Source organism: Manacus vitellinus, unplaced genomic scaffold, assembly GCF_001715985.3.
Source record: "Manacus vitellinus isolate BGI_N305 unplaced genomic scaffold, ASM171598v3 scaffold_5_pilon, whole genome shotgun sequence".
Classification (NCBI taxonomy): domain Eukaryota; kingdom Metazoa; phylum Chordata; class Aves; order Passeriformes; family Pipridae; genus Manacus; species Manacus vitellinus.
In genome coordinates this window covers 18,298,664-18,320,912 of record NW_021940682.1, presented here as the reverse complement: position 1 = coordinate 18,320,912, position 22,249 = coordinate 18,298,664, and the positions used below count along the sequence as shown (strand labels likewise).

At 36.8% G+C, this 22,249-nt stretch overlaps 1 protein-coding gene across 1 annotated transcript in view; it reads left to right on the top strand.

Annotated features, from left to right (window-relative positions):
• Window positions 1–22,249, top strand: part of UBN2 (ubinuclein 2) — a 50,408-nt gene that overhangs the window by 7,791 nt on the left and 20,368 nt on the right. The window contains exons 3-10 of the mRNA XM_029963379.1: window positions 9,490–9,627; window positions 10,825–10,937; window positions 11,979–12,477; window positions 15,891–15,961; window positions 16,652–16,781; window positions 18,136–18,254; window positions 18,872–18,985; window positions 20,305–20,448. Coding sequence (XP_029819239.1) covers window positions 9,490–9,627; window positions 10,825–10,937; window positions 11,979–12,477; window positions 15,891–15,961; window positions 16,652–16,781; window positions 18,136–18,254; window positions 18,872–18,985; window positions 20,305–20,448 — 1,328 coding nt within the window. The remainder of the gene's footprint in view (window positions 1–9,489; window positions 9,628–10,824; window positions 10,938–11,978; window positions 12,478–15,890; window positions 15,962–16,651; window positions 16,782–18,135; window positions 18,255–18,871; window positions 18,986–20,304; window positions 20,449–22,249) is intronic.

The window sequence follows — 22,249 nt, the reverse complement described above, 5'->3', positions numbered from 1 at the left end:
GTGGAAGCTGTTGGGGAGAATGGTGTATTCTCTAAAGATCACTTTCCTCAACAATCATTATGCCTTGTGTCTGCATTACAAATACAGACCAGTGAGAGGCCATCTCTGTTTTGCTTTTATCCCCATTTCTATATAGAAAAGGAGAAGAAAAAATAGGGTGCCAGCTGCAGTCCAAGTGGCTGTTGCAGAGCTTAAGGGTCCTGTAGTGTAGGAGTTTAAGTTCAACAAAACCTCTCATTCCATCTTAGATGCAAATGGGAAGTGTTCAGATGGAAAATCTACATGTCTGGCTTGCTTATCTTCTGTGTGGCCAGCTATTAAATCACCATGTACCCTGAGAAATGTCAGAGCCAAGCCCAGCCTAGACTTACTTCTTTTTGGCAGATGCATTTCTTACACATAGAAAGCTATAATAACTTGAGCACAAACACTTGAAAAATGAGTATGAGTGCCTCTTTAATTGCTCCAGGATTATCCTAGGAAAAAATAATTGAAAGCTTTCTTAGAATTTTAGTCCTTTTTCTTGTCACGAGTGTAAAAGAAATACTGAGCTCTTTGGCATTGAAACAGATTTATTCCATAGCTTTAGAGATATTTTCCCTCTAAAACAGATTTCTGTGATAATGCCATCAAATATTTTCAAGAAATCAAACCAATAAAACTCTAAGCCTGGTTTTATTAGGCCTTGTAATTGAGTTTAGGAATTATGCTTCCTTTGGATCCATTTTCAATTAAGCAGTTTTGTACATGTAACATAGATACATATTGCATCTTGCATATGCGTCATATGCATATTGCATGTTGCACATGTAACAAAGCATTTGGGTCCTCCAAGGATCCAGGAAGGCCATTGTTCTGTTGATTTTTCTCAAGGGTAAGGATCAGGCACAAGTGCAGAGAATCTGCTAATGGCATGATTCTTAAGTAGTGGATTTTAATGGGGCTGGAGTACAGACAGGTACAGGACATGCTTTTCAAGAGGAAGGTTCTTGAAAAGTGATGACAGGGGGAACTTCTGAGCAAAGAGATTTTTCTCAGATTCCTTGAAGGGCACCAGTATCTTCCCTGATGAAGTGAGGTAAGTTTGGGACAACTTGGTAGGCTAGATTGCCATTGTTTACTTTCTGTGAAAATGAAAGCCATGCATGAAATTGTTACAGGTTTGCTGTTACTGTTTACTCTGAAAAGAATCAGTACTTTCCTACAGCATGGTAAAGACTTTAGCAGCACGGCTGCATTAAGACCCATCAAAATCCCTGTGAAAACAGAAAAGTAAGGGCTCCTGAAGAGCAATTCAGTGGATTCAAGACATGGAGCCAGTTAAAGGAAAATATTGCAGAAAATAAGGAAGAAGTACATAGTTTCAGGATGCTGCTTGCTTTGCTGTATTTAGTATATATGCTGTTTGGTAGGTACCTTGCTGTCCTCCTTGGGAAACTTTTAGCTGGTCCTGTTTGGAAGAAGTAGCTTTTTCTCTGAATGCATTTGCAGGCAAGCAGGAAATCTATGTGTCAGTCGATAGAGTAGATATTTTTGGGTTGAGCATTTTGACTGTAGTCAGTGGGTTGTGATAATTTCAGAAAAAAAGTAAATCAAGACCATCTTACTACTGTTTATATCCACTATATAGCAGTTAGTCTGATGGCGAGTCCTAATCTTTGCTTATCTTAATGAACCTATACAAAATGTTCATAATTTGCAAAAAAAACGGTTCCTTCTCAGTGTTTCCACTGCTTTGATGTTCAAAATAGGTTTTGCTATAGTGTGAACTATGCAGAATTACATTCTCTGTGGAATGGAATTGCTCTAGATTATGTCCCCTGTGTTCTTCCTGCATGCACACATGCACGCATGTGTCTAGACAAACGAGGCTGATTACTTGCTCTTGTGATGACCTCTGATTATTTGGTTGGTTGAATGCATTCCTGACAGTGTAAGCTTTATATAGATTCCAAAGGCATCTCAGCGCTCTCTGAACTTCTTGCTATGCAGTACAGAACAGGGATCTGAAGTAATATATGGTGTTAGTGAAAAAGTATGCAGTTTTCTCTTAGTCAGAGGTGACAAGGCTTGTATATCCAAACCAAAGACTTCCCCCATACTGAGTAGGTGAATGCAAAGGAAGAACAATCCACCTAGAAATCTGTAAGCAGTGCAATCTGTCTTTTGAAGCAGCAATACCAGGTAGCCACACTGTCAGGAATGGAATCAAAACATGAATGCCAAGAGCAATGGGAAGCAGACATTTCAATCCTTTGGACATCCAGGCCCCTCTGTCAATATTTCACCCAGTCTGCTATATTCATGGTTCCATAGTAGCCTTCTGTACACTGATATAAAGAATCCTATGCTGCTGGGTAGAGAACATTTCTTTACCTATCTCTTGCCTCAAGAGTTCAGACCCTCTTAAAAGACGACTTTTCAAAAACTGTATGTTAATTTTAGTACGTTAGCAGAAGTGTTGCTCCCTTTCTATATGGGTTCCCTAGAATGCTTTCCATAATTTAAAGGCTTAGTCTCTGCAAAAATTCTGCATCATGATACACAGTTTTTACGTGTTTCTGGGATAAATTTTGCTTACTTCATCTTGTAATCTCCAGACTTATAAGAGGTATGATAGATTTAATATCCTCTCCCACCCTGGCTGCCTCTAAAATCTGAAGCTGATGGATTACCAGTAAGACCATCTTAGTCAAGATTCTTGAACATCTGAGATACTTTTTCCCAGTGAGAATGGTATGTCTTTGGAGAGTGGCAGAGCTCACTGTGTCAGTGGTAATTTTTACTATTTTTGTGGCGTTCTGGGCCAGATGTTGTTTTAGGCCAACTTGATAGTGTTCTCTCGTTCTTGCTGCTCCAGGGAGCTTGTTTTATGCATACCTATGGAAAGCAGTGTAGTTGCTTTAGAAAGATCATTGTCTTTTAAAAAAGAAAAAACAAAAACAAAAACAAAACTGAAAAAACCAACCAACCAAAAAAAAAACAAACCTGAAAAAACTATCAACCTGCAAACGTTAGAAGCGTGTACAGAAAAATGCTACATAGGATCCATTATTAAACATGCTTTCCTTGTATTGAGAGAGAAATTGAACACTGTGGCCTTTGTCATCTGGAAAAGGCTGCCTTTGTAGACCTCAGTAACAAACCTCATCCACACTGAATACGTGCGGGTGCATTAAAGCATCCTTTTTGTAGGAGATTCACTTGCCAGCTGTTTTATTGGCTGAGGATTTGTGTGGTTTTGTATTAGTACTGTCTTCCTCGTTCATTGTCACTTCAGCCAGTCTTGGAAGTTATGTGGTTGGGGAATAGTGCTCACTTAGCCGAGTGTACCATGTCACCTTTAATAAAATGTCTTGCATGATTCCTGGGTATCTCCAGGGTAGATCCGCTGGTTAGCACCTGACATGTCATATGCATTTGAGTGAATAAGGGCAAATTTCAGTTAGGGTATTCTTTGCCTTTTATCCTCCTCACCCCAAGATACATTAAGGTGTAAAGCAGAGTATGAAATAAATAAAGCAGATACAAGAACCACTTTAGCTAGAGGAACAATGGTAATTGAATTTGCAGAGCACATCTGATGTTTGTTAAAGTAATAGTAATGTTTTCTTGCTTCTTCTGCAAAAAATCTTACCCTTTTTTAGGAAAGAATTTCTTAATTTTTTTAATCCCATGTTCTGGCCTAGATTTCAGCTAGGTAATTTAGGACTGCTCAAGTGTCTAATGACCACTGGAAAAACTGTGAAACTGAAAACTCTGGATCTGCATAGGTACTTGAAAAAATCTGAGACGTATCTGACCTTTGTAGTACCACTGTTTAAATTTGTGTACATCAAGAATGTAGGAGTAAGAAATAACTAAGAAAGAATAATGGGTATAGCAACTTCCTTCTTTTTTGCTAAATTTAGTTTTTTGAAGAGCACAAAATTGCTTTTCAAAGTAATCTTGAGCTGTTAGAGGGGTAGATCATGGCCTAAGATCAGCTGTTCTCCATGAATATTTGTTTAAGCAGCACAAGGAACCTAAGTGTTTTCAAAAAAATACACAAACAATATGATCATTAATATAATATAAAGGGAGGTTTATTATATGCCAAAATAACAGATCTTTGATAAGAACATTTGTCTTAAGTATCATATATGGAACAGCTGCCCTTCATGTTAAATCAAGGGAAAAGGAAAGTGTAACTTTTCTTCTACAGAATCTTCTGGCAGCTCTGTAACATGAAACCTGGAGAGATTAAGTAATACATTACATAATTATTTAACACTGAACTAGATTTTCATTGTGGGTCAGGTCAGAGCTCAAGCTCTGAAAGAATTGAGTTGTACAGATAAAGGTGGTCACGTGAAAGGTCATAGGTTTTATAACTTAAGCTGAAATGTTTTCAAGGTGATAAGAATGTCATCTTGTTGCACTGAAGGTCACTTAAGATAATAGCCTAACACTGGTGACTGGTGAAAAGGTGTAAAAGGTTTGATGAGAACAGAACAGGACAATAGATGTGTATTGGTACTTCTCTCAAGGTACTCTGCTAGGCTGACTGATTGCAGTATCCTGACTACTAAACTAGGATTCTCCTACAAGGCTACCCTATTCTACTCGACTACCCTGAGCCAAGTATTATATCTTTAATAATCTCTTATACTTTTTTCTGTTGACCTCTGCCAGCTGTCCTCTGTCTCAGGGTTAAAAGGAAAACAAACACAACCCCCCACACAACTTGCCTGTGCATTTTGGAAGAGGAACCTTCTTTACCGTGGGAAAGCTCTTTGTGCTTGGTTTTTTAAGTCACCTTGGATTAGCAAAGCAGTGTATTGTTCCTCCTTAACCTTGTTCAGGATTTCATTTTATGTTCCATTATGCTGTATTTTTGGAATGATGGTTCTGTGTTTTTGTTTGAAAACTTAACCTTAAAGGAGAGCAAAGCCTGAGTGTGTTTCAGTTCTTTAAATCTTTAAGAAGTATAGAGATCAATCCACTGTGTATATTTAAAGTATCTTGAAGTGTGTAGTGAACTGTGTGAATATTCAGCCCGTTTGACTGAAGCAACTGTATTTGACATAATTTCAGTAGCTTGGCTTTTATTCTGTAGTCTAATGGTGATCAAAACTAAACAGCTGCCCCCATCCCAAGCTGGTTAGAGCTACCTCAAAAATAAACTGAACAAGGGAACAAAAATTATCCCTGCTTATCTTTTAGCTAAACATTACCTGTTTGACAACAAATAATAACAAGCTACATTTGTTAAAACACTCTAGACACGTTTGCACCTGGAAATTGCATTTCCAGGAATTAGTACAGAAATGCTAAAAAACTTTTTCACATGTGTACTTCTGTAGATTGTTGTCTGGAAGGGAGAGGAATGAGGAGGATCACAGTCAAAATATCTGAGGATTGTAGTCAAAATACCCGAATACAAGAGTAGACAGTATTAATGTAAAATACTGCTGTGGATCTGCATTTCAGAAATAAATTGGTATAATCCATAAAATTGCACTGTTCTTGGTATAATAATGAAGTTGAAAACAGTTAACTTATTTTTAAAAAAACTAAATTATCTTTCATACCAAAACATTTAATTAGATTAATGGCACTAGAAGTATAGTAATGTAGCTCAAGGACAACAGTTTAAAATAACTTATATATGTACCTGCTTTTAGATGGTCAGACAGTACATCAGTCTTACTGTTTTATCATTCTGCAGAATGATTCCATAATATTTTGTAGAACAAATCCATGTTTACAGGAGTCAATCATATATCAATTCCTGTCTGTTTGTAGGTCTGAGATTTTTCGATTCTCAGTCTTGGAATGTGTAAGGAAGAGTAGAACACTGTAAAGGACTTCAAACTTATTTTCCTTAATAAGATAATTCTGCGATTTCATATGTGGAAAAAGGTAGTGCAAAGCAAAACCAATTCATGAGAAGATTTAGAATTTGCAGGAGCCATGTTCCCTTTGAGAGTCCTGAAGGCACTTTAAAATGAAGCTTAATCTAGCTGTTACCAATACCTTATAGATGCTTATTTTCTGTTCAGTTAGGATAGTAGAAAATACTAAGCTTAGCTCAAAGGAGAGGGTACTTAGCTACATTGTGGTCTGCAGGCCCCTATTTATAAAATCAAACACTGAGTTATAAGTTATACCCTGTTCAGTAGGCTAAGATTTTGGTGAAGAAAAGGGTTAAAAAAGGGTTAAAAGGGTTAAAAAAATTTCTGAAGGTCTGGCTAAATTCATAGTCTTCAGCAGAAGCTGTTGAAACCTCAGCTGCTTAGTTACACATCCACATCTTGCTGATCTTATTTGCCTGTTGACTGTTATGGAATACATTCAGTCTGTATATTGAATGAATTTTACCTTTCTCTTTGCCTTGTTCCTGTCAATTTGTGCTACACAGCATGTTGATCCTTCAAATAATTTGCTGTGATTCATAGCTTCCTCACTCGTGGACTGTCTTCAGTCCTTATTTGTGTGTTACCCAGGCCTTCTTTACTGCTCTGCATCTAAGTTTTTAGTGTGTTTTCCTTTGCTTGTTCTTCACTTCATATGATAATGGTCCCAGCTTTGACTGTGTGCTTTCTCCTTCAAACTTGGCAACTGCTGTATTCTTCTGTTTTGATCCTGTACTGCCACAGCCTTGCCAATTCAGTTCACACCCTGTCAGCTCAAATGGAGAAAGCGCCCGCTCTGTCTGTTAAACACTGTGGATAATAATCTATTTTCTCTTCTTTCATTTTCCTTGCACCTAATGATGGTAGTTCTGAGAACTGTGGAAAAAACATTAAATTTCTCTGAAATTCTTACCCAGCCTCCACTCTCAAGTTTACTTTGTGTGATCCTCACGGTCTCTCAAGGTGAATGACAAGTCCACAACTAAGCCACTTTGCTTTCATTTTGTCCATTTAATAGATTCTCCTGCTTTTTTGTGCTAGATTTTCATATCATCTTAGAGTATTTCATAAATCCTGTCACCACTTTTCCTTTCCTGTTTTGTCTTTCTGTACTGCTTGTTGAGCCCTCCATTCTGAGCAGATAAAAAGTGTCTACGTATTTGCTCATTAAATCCCTACGTAGGTCTCCAGTTCAGGCTCCTTCACCAGCTTCCTTATTGAAGTATACACTTACTATTCTACTCTTCTGGATAACTTTCCTTCTTATTTAAATGTTTTTGGTAGCCCAGACATTTCAGTTCTCAGACCATTTTATCTTCATTATATTTTGCATGGCATGGAGAGGGAAATGAAAGAAGCTGGTAGCTGACACTCCACTTTGCACTCTGTGTGTGTCCATTTTGTGTAGGTGATCTCAAGTCTTTAGATCGTGTTGTGGCAGCTAAATTTGTCTATTTATTTATTCAGCCTGTTGAATTTCATCTTGAGACTTGCAATAGAAGGCCTGCTGCTTCAAACTTCAAAATGAAGTCACACTGTTTCCTTTGCAAGTATCTCAATTTTTAATCATTTGGCTGCACTACCAAACATTTACTGCTTACAGTTGTTACTCAGAATTGACATTTTCCTCTGCCAGAGTGCATACCTCTAAGGTGTGTCAAAATCCTATCCTTTGTTTTAGAACAAGGGCAGAAATCGATTCTTAGTCCTGTAAATGCTTCCTCCTTAATCTTCGTTGGCAGGTATGTGTCTCAAGCATTCTGTTTATGCTTCCACAGAGTATAGTTTCTAGGATTATATTTGTTGCATATTAAGAATATTGTCTTACAATTTTCAATATTTAAAAGCTAAGACCCAGGTAGTTCAGGACATCATCCTACTGTGTGGTGATAATGGCATTGTCAAGGCAATCCTTCCTCAGTTCTCTTGCAAACACTTCCATGGTTTGCCTTGTTGACACTTTTATGCATAGAGCTAGAATGAATATGTTCATCCTCCCAGCCTTTTTGAGAATTTGCTGTTAACAAGATATTTCCTAGAGATTAACATTTTTCTGTTAAAACTTGGAGAATGTCATTCTGAGGAGGTTGAGGGTCATAAAATAATAAAATTAATATTGTCATTCCCTATACTTGTTATTGACTACTTGTCATTGGCTTTCAATATTTTTTGAGATACAGCTTTGTAATTCTAACCTGGAAATTTCTTCATAAATATGAAGTACGTTTCAAAATAAAGTATTCATAAGAATTTGAAACATTTTGTGGTGTTAAAACTGTCTGAACAGAGTGAGAATATGTTTGACTTCAAATGAAACAAGTCCTGGCATTGTGATATTTGTATAAGAGGCAACGTTGTATTAAACACCTAAAATTGGGAATAAGTTAACAGATACCATGGCCAAGTTTGTCATGTCTGGGATAGCATTTTTAACAAAAGAAAACTTGAGAGAACTTTCTGAGAAAAGGAAGTTTTTGAGCAGGACAGTGTGGTTAGAGTTGGTACTAAATGTAGCATGTGTTGGAACTTCTGAATACGAAATGCACTGCAGAGATTGGTATTAATGAAAACTGTGGCAGTCTTAATGAAACAAAGTGTATAATCTGGGGAGGTTTTTTTATGCTTAATTTACAGAAACATCTCTACTATTTTCAGTCGCAGTTCCTGGATATAATATCCAATTCTGTACAATTCTCATACAGATCAGGTTTCTCTCACTGCAGTATAGCGATTGTACAGACTGTCATCTTCTTAGAAAATCTGGAAGAAATACATTGTAGCAATCATTTATAGATAACTTAAAGGGCCTGTGGTAAAAGTATATGACTAATAGAAGGTAATTTGAATTGCACATTGTGTCATAAAATTGAAGGGTATTCAATAGAAATGTTGAGCTTTAAAATTTAAATTGATAGAGGCAGGTTTGTTGGTTTTGTGGTTTTTGTTGGAGTCTTCTTTTGGTGGGTTTTCTTTGGATTTGTGGGGGGTTTTGTTTGTTTGGCGTTTTTGGATTTTGTTTTGGTTTGTTTTTTTAATTTGTTTTCAACCAGAGATGTTGCTGCCTTGCTTGTAAGGCTGTCAGAAATGAAAACAAATAGTTCATTATATGCCTGCTTACTTTCTGGCCAAACCAACCAGTGAATAATCAATTGAAGTTACTCATAAACTGCTGGTGCATCACTGTTCATATGGTTTATGTATCTTGAGATTTAACATTTAGCATAGTGTAACATGCTGGAAGAGACCATGTTGGGTGGAAAAAAGTTGAAAGTTTTTGGGCTTTTTGTCCTCACTTGGCAGGGGGAATGTATGTGTGCCCATCCTCATTTCCTTCAGAAAGTAGTACTTTCAATGCTGTAATCCTGTCTTTTCTTACAAAAAAAGGGTGTTGTTTTGAAAATTAAAAGTTTACTCTGAAATTAACATTGTATGCATTGACCAGTAAGTTTACAATAGCATTGCTATCCTATTTCTATTCTAGCAAGCTGTGCTGTATATTGGTATATAATTTTTCATGCAGAGGGACTGGTAAACGAACTACATGTTCATTTTATTAAGAAATGCTGACAAATTAATCTTTTTTCCTGCCCAGTATGATGAATTGGTTCCTGCATCCCTGACAACCAAATATGGAGGGTTTTATATCAACACTGGTACACTGCAGTTCCGACAGGCATCTGAATCAGAAGATGAAGACTTTGCAGAAGACAAAAAACATAGGCCACCTAAAGTGAGTGATCTTAATCAGGCTTTTATACAGAACAACTAGCTAGGTGGACATTGGAAATACTTGATACACTTAGAATGGTTCAGATGAAGAGACCAAATATAGAATGATGCATGGTACTGTTCTATTGCATTTTCTGTTTTGTGGCTAGTGTACTGGCATTCAGGAAATAACTCAGGATGTCCACAGGCTGTCCAGTCTGTGGGCTAACAATCTGTTTAGGCGAACTAACAAGTTGTGCCCACCCATCTTGAACTGACAGATGATTCTGTAATTTGATAAGCATTTCATTATGAGATGAGAATTTAAATTCTTCAGTACTGCTTTTATGATTTTGCACAAAACTTGCATGATTTGAAATTGTTCCTAATATTCAGAATAACATTTAAACCAAAACATATGGTAAAATAAACTCAGTGCATAAGAATAGCTATATTAAAAATTACATATACAATCTTTCCCAAAAAGCATGCTGTTCTATAAACCTTAACAAGTTATTATCAATGCAAACATAATTACATAGGCCATTCACAAGTTCCATGCCATTCCACGAACTTACTGCTTTCTGATGTCCTTTCCTGCTCTATAACTCTTTAAATTTAACATAATTTTAAGCTCCTTGTGGTGGATCTGACTGGGATGCAGTTAACTTTCTTTATGGCAGCCCATGTGGTGTTATGGTTTGGACCATGACTAAAATAGCATTGATAACTACACCGAAGTTTTGCCTGTTGCTAGCTATGTTTGCATGGTGTGAAGGCTTTCTTTTTCCCTATGCTGCTCCATCAGGTAGTCTAAGGGTCAGCAAGAACTTGGAAGGGGAGACAGCTGGTCTGTATTGGCCAACAGAGATGGTCCACACTGTGCAACTTCATAGTCAGCAATGAAACTGTGGTAGCAGAAGAAGGTGGAGGTATTCAGTCTTCCAAGGCTGCCATTGCTCATGTTGGTTGGGCATCAGTCTGTGTGTCCCTTATTTTTCTTATTGAAAACTCTAAATTCAGTAACTGTTTAAAAATTATTGTGATTGACACTCGTCAGTAACTGCAATTGCTGCTAGGAACCCAGTTTGCCTTTATGCACACTTGGGGTGTTTTTCATGGCTCTGAATTGGAAGGTGTAAAGAAAACTAAATGTTTCTTACTGTAAAAGTTCTTTAGGATGGAAGAATTATTGTCCATTATTTTATCTCTCTTCTAGATAGCAAAGTTAAAAGAAAGTGAAGATCGTGGAATGAAGAAGCGCAAGCGGAAAGAGGAAGGGACAGAAAAGGAGAAGAAGCCTCGGAAAATGAAAGTTCCTAAGCAGTTGGGGTAGGTTTCTTTCTTTATAGGAACCCTTGAAGTATATGTGAGGTTTGATTTCCAGATTGTGTGCCATAGCAAGATTATTACAGCTCTTTTGAATATGGTATTTTGAAACTATAATTAATAGCTAGTAGATTTTGTTTCAGAATTTGTGTGGGGTTTTTGTATGGATCAGTCCTAAAAGCTAATTTTTTTTTGTCCCCTGAAATTTTGAACAAGGAATAAGGAAGGACAAATCACAGAAGAAAAATTTTGAGTCTTATGAATAACATTAAGCTTCATTGTCCCACCCAACATCTTAGGTAGCACTAAGAATTACATCTTCTAATGAAAACTGATCTTCTTTCTATCCTCTTGTTTCTAATCTGGAAAACTATAAATACAACTTTATTATTCTACGTGTTTCTTACTGACTTTGTGTGTGCTTTCCTGAGTTCTTAGGCTAGCATAGAAGGATTAGGGTGGTGGGTTTTTAAATTGGCTTTTAGAAAACTGTCACTGAGTGGAAGTTGTCTTATTATGAATATTCATGTTGGTATTGAAAATTTATTGATCTTATTTTTCATCAAGGTGATGAATTGGCAGAAAATTCTCAGTTTAAGTAGTATATAGATGTTGAGTCTGCATGTAAAAATTCTTAGCAGTGAAGAGAATTTAATATACACGGTGTGCCTAAACTTAAAGCAACTTTCCATCATTCAGGAGTCTTGAGAGGCAAGTTTAAGTATTTTAGTAGCACAAGTCTGCTATGAGTTTAACAATTGTGCCAACTTCTCTGTAATGAAATTGAGAAGTCAAAATGAAATAACCTTTGAAATAACCTAATGTCTGCCAAACTTAGCAAAACAAATCAATTCACAGCAAGAAATCACATGACCACCAAAGATTTATGATAATTGGTAAAATAGTCTGAAGACAGAAGCACCAAGTACTTGCTTCTTCCCCCTGATAATTTTTTAATTTTATTAAACTTTGAGTTTTTTGTTAAAGGTTACTAAGGCCTCAAAAGTCACGTGCATGCTAATGAAAGATTTCTTTCCTCTGCAGAGTAATGGCCTTAAATTCACACAAGTCTGAGAAGAAGAAAAAGAAATTGTATAAAGACTCGCTTTCTCTGGCTGCCATGATCCGTAAATTTCAAAAGGAGAAGGAAGCCATGAGGAAGAAGGAATCTAGTCCAAAACCTCCAGTGACTGTCGCAACCCCTACCCCTAGTAAAATTCCTTCCTCCTCTCTCAGTGCAGGAAACGATATCTCTGACTTGAATCTTAGGATCAACGATCCTGTCCTCTCCATTTTTGGTAGCACAAATGAACCTGAGCTCCTGCAAGAAACTGAAAGTGCCCTGGAGATGCTGGGAGACATTGACTTTGACAAGTTGCTTGATGGCACTTCTGATGGCAGCCCGGTATCTGAGCTGTCAGGAGAAAATGGAAATGTCACTCAGGCAACCTACACCTCTCAGGTCATGACACCCAAGCAGGTGCCTGCCCTCCCAGAAGGTCTGCCTGTGCTACTTGAAAAGCGCATTGGAGACCTTCGAACAGTAAGTATGAATTCACTGGTAATGGATTGCATTCAGGAATCTGAGAGAACAAGGAAGAACAATTAGGACCTTGGGTGTCATCCTTGAATTGCTGGCTGAAACTTTAAAAATGAAGAATTGATCTTAATGTCCATCTTAATGGCTGTGCTTATACTCGGATGAAAATAGGCACGGAGATGATGCAGGCCAATTGTTCAAGCAGTGTTTGTTTCACAGGGGAAACAAGGTTTTCTAAATGTTCTGTGTACACTAACTTGTAATGTTTGTTTGGGTTTTTCTCCATAATTGAAGTATCAGTGTTACTTTAGCTTGAATTATTAGTTGGTGTAAGGGATGGGTGTTTTCTTATTTTGGAGGAGGAAACCTGAAATAGACCCGCACCTTACACATCCATGTATTGAATTTTTGGCTTTAACTTGCCAGTTGGGAAAAAAAAAAAAAGAAAAAAGAAAACAAACAAAAAAACCCCCCACCAAACCCAGAAACCACCACCCAATTACAAAAAACAAACCAAACAACCTTAAAACTGAACTTTTTCTTCTGGAACGTTAGAATGGAGTCCAAACTTTTCAAAAATGGTGATGAATGGTATTAAGTCAACAAGTTACAAATATCACAATATCTTACTGAAAGAGATCAGAGCTATTAAGGTGTCATATACTCCTTGTTTCAGCTGTGGATGTTATCTTAAATTGAGAATAAATTTGTTGTTTCATTGTCCACATTATGATATTAAAGCTTTTCCTTACTTAGAATAAAGTGCAGCTTTTCCTTATGCAGAGTAAGTTTTGTAAAAGTAGTTCAAGTTACTGCCTGTTTTGGACAAAAATAAAATATTTTAAATGGTGGCAGAGCTTGCTTTGCTGCAGGATAGGTAATGATAAAATGTGATATTTATCTTTCCTGTATGTAAAGCCTTCTAGTTTTCTTACTGATTTTTCAACATATCAGGCTAAATACAGCCAAGGGATTAATATTTACTAAAGTGAAAGAGATTCTGTCTACCTTTTGAATATTCAGGTTAATTTTGCTAGGAATCAACACAAGCTTCTAGCAAAACTGCAGAACTGGATTAGGCCAAAAGTCAGAAAGTGTTAGTGACTTGCCCCCAGTAAATTCATGTTGCTTCACTCTATAACAATCCACAAACAGTTGGAAGAAATCTTCTATTTGGTGGCTCTTGGCAAACATAACTCTAGAAAGAATCATCGAATGGTTTGGGTTGGAAGGGCCCTTAAAGATCATCTAGTCCAACACCCCTGCCATGGGCAGGGACACCTTCCACTTAGACCAGGTGGGAACTCTTCTGTCTTTGGCTTTTGACAGTGTCTTCTGGAAGTCTGTTGGCTGAGCAGAGTAAGTCTGCCCTTACACTGGGACAGAAACTAGACTGTGTGTTGACTTTAGGATTGCGACTTCCATACCTCCTGCAAATTGCAGTCTTCCAAAAAGCACTAAAAATAAATGTGTCTTTTCAAATACTTATCAGGCTCACAGCTTTAGAGCTCTTCAGCACAAAGACAGATAAGTTTATAATGTTGTAGGAAAAAGCCAATGTTCCATGGATGGTGTATAATACATCAAGATTAAAAAAAAGAATAAAATTAGCCACTAACTAAATTTAATAAAAACTTCCTCCCTTACTTTTGTACATGAATTTGTTCTAGTTCCCTAAGTGAGCAATTCTGAACTACCATGACAGAAGGCAATATTGTACACAAGCAGGAAAGTAAAAGGGCTTTTTTCAATTTTTTTGAAGGTAACTGTCAAGAGAATATCTGTGGGGAGAAAACCCAACCACAGTTTAGTAATAGTGATGAAGTTTTTGAATCTGCCAGTGTTGCTCTCTTAAAAGCTAGCAATACTGTCCAGTACGATGGCATAGTACTGGAATTGCCTTTTAAGGTCTACCTGGGACTGAAATATCAAAGCATATATTTCCTTCCACTTTATATAAACCAGACGATGATGCTAATCCTTGTGTTAATTATGCTTAAAGATACTGGATTCCAGACTTTCAAGCTTGTCTTTTTGGTATCCTATCACTTGTAAACATCTATAACCTTTCTAATTTTTTTAGCAGGACAAATACTTCAGTATTCTTAAACAGATAGTACCATCCCCTCAGCAGCTGAATTTATGGTAGAAAACAGTGAGTGGAATGCAGTCCTTGCAGGAGCTTAAACTCCAGTATCAATGTTCATGTGGTAAAACATTCAGAACAATGGGCTACCTTATGGTTTTGATAGAGTATCACACTGTTTTCCTGTGCAGTGTAGAGTTCACAATTCTAGAAAATATTTTTCTTTCAAACTTAAATGGGCCAGTTACAAAGAGCAAGAAAATAAGTATTTAATAGTAATAAATTCATTTTATCAAGTTAACACTTGCATTTATTTGTAGTTTTTAAAGACAGAATTAGAGATTCTTAATTATTTGAATATTCAGCCTTGTAGCATGTTGGCTGCCCTTAATGTTTGTCAGTCACTATAATGATACCACACTTGCCCACTTTTCTACATGCATACCAGTTTCCAGCTTCTCTAGATATTCACTGTCTGGTCCCGATGCCAACATATAAGATGACAATAAGCCTCTCAAAGTGGGGCTCTTTTTTCTCTTGACTTCTAAAAATCTGCAGGGTAGATCAACACTAGTGGTTTTTGTAGAATGGTACAAGGAATTGGCTTTCTACTGTAAGCTGTCATTGTTTGTGAAAATAAGCATCTAGGCAATAAGAACAAAGATAAAGGGATTCTGCATGGGAATTCCTGTGAGATCAGTGTGTGTGTGTGTGTATATATGAGGCTGTCTTTTTTTTTTTTCCCTTCGCTACAAACAGACTCAGGAAGAGACCAGACAAAAATATTAGAGATATAGTCTAAAGATGGCACCAGAAAAGAGGGATGAAGTATTCCTCTAGCATACATAATTGCAGTGAAAGTTTGAAATGGATCTAAGAAAACTGGGAAGTTGTAACTGGGTAAGGCAGATTACAGGTAGAAAAAGATGGAGTAGATATGTGTTAATGCTCTTGCATGCTTGACTTGTCAAGCAATGCTCTTCTTCTTAGAACTCACAGTAGCAGAATGTTGTTGGTGTTGAGATAATAAAACATCTCTACCATTTCCTTTCTTCATGGTTGTTGAAACGATGAATGTGTTAACATCAGTGATCCAGGCAAATTGTAAGTAGAATGATTGTTTGCCCTAGAGCAGGGCGTTTATTTGAGTATAACAGTAACAACCCTAATTTTATCTAGACAGCCGAGTATAACTTGATTTTGTTTATTCTCTTCCAAGTAACATTATCTGGAAAATAAGAATGTGATGCAGCTGTAAAAGTAAAGATACAAAGACTGTTGGGATAAAGTACTCTGTGAACTTGGATACTCTTGTTTGTTGTATTTTCAGGCTGCCAAGATGTTTGATGAAGAAGGCAGGAAGAAGTTTTTCACGCAAGACATGAATAATATTCTTCTGGAGTAAGTGCTTATCTGTACAACCTTCCCTTTTTGGAAAGGGGGTAAAAGGAAAAGTACAGAAGAGGAAGTATTATTGAGGTTGTTCCAACAAAGCCCTTAAAAGTCAATGAAGGTAGATCAGTCTAAGCCAGTTACTAGCTAAAGAGATTTATATATGAATACAATTCCTGTCATGACTGTCTGTCTTTATCCAGTGTAAAGTGTTTTGTAGTGCCCTGGTCTTTGACTTCATGTGTAAAGTTCACAAAACTGCTGTTATTTGCTCCTGTCCCCAGTTTTGTAACTTAAAACACCTTCAGCTTTCATGAGGGAAAAATGCTGGCTTTTTTCCTCTGTAATCTTCAGCTAAGTGTTTAATATTGAGGGTTCTGTGTTCATCGAATATGAAACAAAAAGTAATCTCTAGAAGACTGTAGCAGTCAAAATTGTATCAATTTTGATTTGTAATGGTGGGTGTAAACAAAATTTGAATGAGTGTTCAACATTGCTGGACAAGTACATACATGAATGGTTTCTTGCCATCAATTGGGACTTCCTCTTTTTATAAAAAAGCTTATCTGAAAATTTCCCAAGCTGCTACTTTTAGTGTGCATAGTAGAATATGCTATGCTTACAAAGCTTTCTTAGGTTTTTGTTCAGTCGTCATCTTGGAATGCCTCACTGATTGACTGTCTCCTGTTTGTTTGTCAGTATTGAGCTACAGTTACAGGAGGTAAATCCTGCCATCCGCAGTGGAGTGTACTCTCACCTGGAGGCTTTTGTGCCATGCAATAAGGACACACTGATAAAGCGTCTGAAAAAGTTACACCTCAATGTCCAGGTAATGACAGGGAGATTCACTCCAGCACAAGTCAGTTATATGACACTGATGAGAACTCAGTGCAGGAGAGGAGAACAATAGTAACACAGTCTCAAATAAATCAAAATATTTTGGATCAGTTGCTAGACCAGTTTAAAAGCTTTTTCCCATATAACTGCTATTGTTGCTACATTAGGAACAAATATTTTAAGTATTTCAAAGCCTTTATTTGAGAATGAAGTGCTTTCATCTTGAAAGCTTAGTACAGGCTATGAAGGAGTGTTTCTGCTGTCATCTGTGATTATTTCTGTAGTCACAGGGTACATATCAAAATAGCAGAACTAGAGAGCCATAATAATTATGGTTATGACAGGCTAAAAAAAAATTTACTTTTGTATTCACTTTTGTGTCACGAAAAAAGGAAGGCTAGATGGATAATAGGTGACCCAGCTTCTATTTTTTTGTGCAATTTTCTCTTACAAATTTCTCTTACAAATACTTTGTATGCCATTTTCAGTCAATTTTCTCTTGAAGAATGTTTTTACTGTTGAATAAAAAAGTTATCTGTGACCTGAAGTATTGTGACCAGATTCTTTAGATAAAATCCAGGACTAAATCTTGTGGAGGATCTGAAGATGAATGCAGAGATCTTGAAACTTGCTAATAAGGCAAACAAATTCGTATGCTATTTCTAAGCAGATAGACGTTATAGAATATTCTAGTTCTTCTCAGTAAGCAGTTAAAATTAACAATGTAAAGTCAGAAGATGTAGGAACAGAATTTAAAACATGTAGGGAAGTGTATAGTATATTACTTTAATGTTTGCAGTTCTTAATATTTGGAGACAATTCTAAATATATAGTCCTTACCTTTTGAGGTACATAAATTGCATACAATAACAATCTGATACTCAGATAATATAATACATATTTATATTTTGTTCATTACCTAGGATTTTTTTATACCACAGAGGTTTTGGAAACATGATTAACTGGATATTTATTTGCAAGTGTTGAGATACTGATTGGTCAGTTCGTCTCACATTTTCCCCTCAAGTGTTTTCCCCTTCCCTATTTTAATTTAAAAGTGGTATTTAATGAGATCATGCCATAATGTTTTGGACTATTCATGATATTCTTTGTGACTATCTTTTGCTATTTCTGGTCTCAAGACTTAAGTGAGAAATATATGTACTTATATAATGCTGTTGCACCTAACAGGATTCAAGTGCAATGTAGAACATGGCTATTGAAGTCAATACATAGCACTGAGAGTGTTACCTTAGGAGTGAGCGGGAGATAATTTTCTTGAAATGATCTGAAATGCTCTTTATTTTACATCTAACAGGACCAGTTTGGTGTTTCTCTATTTGCAGGATGACCGCTTGAGAGAACCATTGCAAAAGCTGAAACTGGCTGTCAGTAATGTCATGCCTGAACAGTTATGCAAGTATCAAGAGGACTGCCAGGCCCGCAATCAAGCCAAGAATGCCAAGTAGGTATTTCTGGAGATTGTGTATGCCTGTTCTAGAGTCCAGATGGAAGTCTTTATGCACGTTGTTCATCCTTGAGCTCAGAAAAGCACTCAGCTCCAGTTTACTGGTGTCTCTGTTTTGAATTGTACAAAATACTTAGTTTTGTGTAAGTATCATCTGACTCCTGAGAGAAATTCCATTAACTGAATGAGGTAGGTCTTGAGAGAAAGAAATCTGAAGGGTTACTGGACAATTCCTAAATTGGTGGATTGATGGAGGAGAATGGTGTATTCCTTTTTCATTCTAATTTTTTCCATTATAGTTAACTAATTTTAGACTTGGAGAAGCATTAATATTTTGATAAGCATCCTGCTATTTCCCAGCAGAGGCACTACATAGAGCTTATAGTGGCATCCCTGAGAGCATCTGTACAATGTGTCCTGTTTACTTGTCTCTGAGGACCATAAAGCAGTGGGGAGAGGAAGACGAACTGTTTATCCTTTCAGGAAGTATAATGAGAATCTGAAGACAGGTCCTTTGTGGGTTTCTTTCCTCATACCTTAAATGACACTATTTTTCAACGAAATATTTTGTCTGTGTAGTATACCTATAAAGAAAACAATGGTTCCAACTGTAGGTTGCAAACGGAAGATGAACGAGAGAAAAATGGATCAGAGGAAGATGATGATGAGAAACCCGGAAAGAGGGTTGTGGGACCCAGAAAGAAGTTTCATTGGGATGACACAGTGAGGTGAGACAAAACTACCTCTTCCACCAGTGATTTTCGCTGACTTTATAAAGTGATCTCCAGGAGGATGTTATTACACAATACTTTGAATAAATAACTGTTCCCAGAATTACACCTCAGAAGTTTTGGAAAGTGTTGGTGCTAAATATGCGAAGTAGAATTCTGTAGTGCTGAAAAGCCTTTTTCTTTAACTTGAAAGGCAAGATCATCCTATGTCCAACCCTTTCAGGTTCCACTGCTTGTTTTTCTGCTTTATCCAAATACATGAGGATTTTCTGGCTCCAGGACTTCAGGTTTCTTTAAGCAAAGAACAGATGTGTAAGCAGTTATAACTACTTCCCACCTGTCTAGGAAGGAGTATGTTAGAAAACACCAGTGAGAACTAAAGATTTCTGCCACAGTAGGACAGGCCATCAAGATTGGTGATGCTGGTTTGGCAAGCCTAACAATCCTTTGGCACACCAGCACCTAGAGTGCATGAATCTTAACCCCTTCTATTCCCAAGGAACACAAATTCTATATTAACTCTCAAAAGCAGATTCTTGTCTGAAATTATCAATTATTAGAGTTCTGTTTCCTAGAGTAGATGTTATTGAAAACTCAGATTACTATTATTTAAATAATCTAGGCTTTTAAGCAAGCAGATCATTCTAAATTAGTAATTTCTCATGCAAGATGTAAGCTAATTTTAGTACAAAGGTGTATATATATTACTTAAAGGGGCTGGTGGACTTCTCGCGATAAGTCTTTTTATATGTTAAGACAACAGGTAAGAAACTTTCATGAAATATATACAACCAATATACCTTGGACTGGCCTGGAGGGAGCCATACTTGAAGAAGAGATATTTAAATCTCTTGCTTTTTTCATTCAAGAGGCTCTGAAAGGCTGATTTACTTAACTGTGTGCACTTTTATATTTTCTAGGACAATAAAAGAATCTCTGTCAGAAAGAATCTTCTGTTGAAATACTCAGTGTAGAATGGATTTCACTTCCTTTCAGACAAGTGAGAGAGAGGTCACTGTGAGCAAAGTGAGAGGACATGTTTCAGCTATGAGAAAACCACAAAAAATATAAAACAAATTACAGAATAATAGTAGGATGAAAATAAGAGCCATATGGTCTGTTGGAAATGGAGGAGAAGTGACAGTGGTAGATCATACTGGTTTGTAGTAGCAAATTTGTGCGGTGCAAACATCCAAAAAACACGATTGGAACTGAGCACTTCCTACAACTATCACTGGACAGCAGCTTTCATTTCTCAGCCTTTTCCTGCTGAGTTTTTGAAAGGGTTGTTTCTTTTCTTTTGTTTCTTTTTTCAGGTCTCTGTTGTGTAATCTTGTCAAGATCAAGCTGGGATGCTATGAGCTAGAGCCAAATAGAAGTCAGTCTGCTGAAGATTACCTCAAAACCTTTATGGAAACAGAAGTGAAACCACTTTGGCCTAAAGGCTGGATGCAGGCAAGGTAAGATACCTGCTTTATAAATCTATTCATTTTGGTGTTAACTATTTTTTGAATCTTTTTTATTGTCTTACGTTTGACCTCAATCATGTACTATTAATATTGGTTAGAACTTTAGAGTATGTTCATGAAGCTGGAATATTTTAAAATGAATGTTTTTCCAAAATGAATTTTTCTGTCTTGTTTGCAAGCCTGAGAGTGAAAAAAACCACTCTTTTCCTTGGAGAACTGTTAGATTTTTGTCATCTGCTGGGGACTGAATTTACTGAAGCTCAGAACATAGCGTGTGATGCTTCGTTTGAGGGGAAAGTATGAGGCAGGAGGGTAACTGCTTGGGAAGTTCTTTGTGATATAAGAAGTGATAGTGATATAGAAAGCAGTTTTGCCTGTATGTTGTCACACTGCATTATCAGACTGCTTACATAGACTTTAAAATTATAAGCTGCAATTTCAACACTAGTGTCCAGAAAACACTTAAGATTTGTGCCTTCTATTTCCTGTATGCAATTGGGATGCTCTGTGATACTGCAGTTAAAAATACACTAGTTTCTATAATTGCTTCCTACTGCCATAAGAAGAAACAACCATACAAAATGGGGGGGGATAAAATGGAAGCAATATTAACCATTGTGAAATACAAGTTTGACCAAGTTTTCAAATGCTTTGGAGTGAAAGAGAAGCAAATACGATTTGGCCTGAGTTCTTTCCTCCTGTAGCACCCACTGCAAAAGACAATTTCCCATCAAATCTTGACCTGACTGTAAAAGCTAAATCATACAACAGTACTCATCAACTTGCTCAGGAATACCTTGATTGTAGATTAGTCAAATCTGTATCAAGGTGTAAAAATAACTGTACTGAGATATTTCTTAGAATAGACAATGTGTAGACAATGAGCTGCTGGTGAAATGGTAACGAAAGGAACAAATTAAGTTTTACACTTCCTGTATACCAGCAGCTGACTTATTTCCATTCAAGGATTTAGTTTTGTATACTAAGTATGCTGATGAGTGAGATATTATCTTATTAAGATTTTACTGAAGTAGATGAGACAAGGAATCCCAGTTTAGTTTAAGAACAAATATGGAGATCACTGATGATAATGGTGACATAGCCAAGAGATACTGTGAGATGGTTCAAGAATACATAGAAGTGAAGCATGTTCAGACTTTGCATTTGAAAGCCATATAACATATTTGGTTCTCTCCTTTTTATTTAACAAGTGTGCTGAAAATTTCTATGAGCTTTTAAACTTATCTATACAATTGGTTTCAACAAAAGAAACAAAAGAAACCCCCAAAATGCCCTCCCAGCCCCAAGCCCCCCAGAACAAACCAAACCAAAACCACCAACAAACCAAACAAACCCCAAGAGCTAACAGATGTTAACTTCTTTTTGACCAGCAAGGCTTCATTTATCAACTGGGCAGTTTTAGTACCATGATGATTTACAAATTGTCCTGTATCTACTGGGAGGCAATTCCCTGGTTTCTGTTTAGGAAGCGATGTATTGTAATTTGTAGGCAAAGTTATGCAAAGAGGAAAAGAAAGTATTTCCTGCAGTCTGGCAGTGGTAACTCCTAATACAGCACAAAATTCATATTCTGGATGCTCATTTTGTTGGGACTTTAGGGTAGAGGTTATCATGCTGAAGGATTATAATTTTTCACTTTTATATGCGGCCTCAAGTGAAAAGGAGCTATGTAAAATGGAAACAAAAATTAGTAGGCATTTAATGCTAAAACTGATCTATTGACTATATATTCATAAGGAATTCTTACTTATCAGAGTAGGTCAGTACCAGA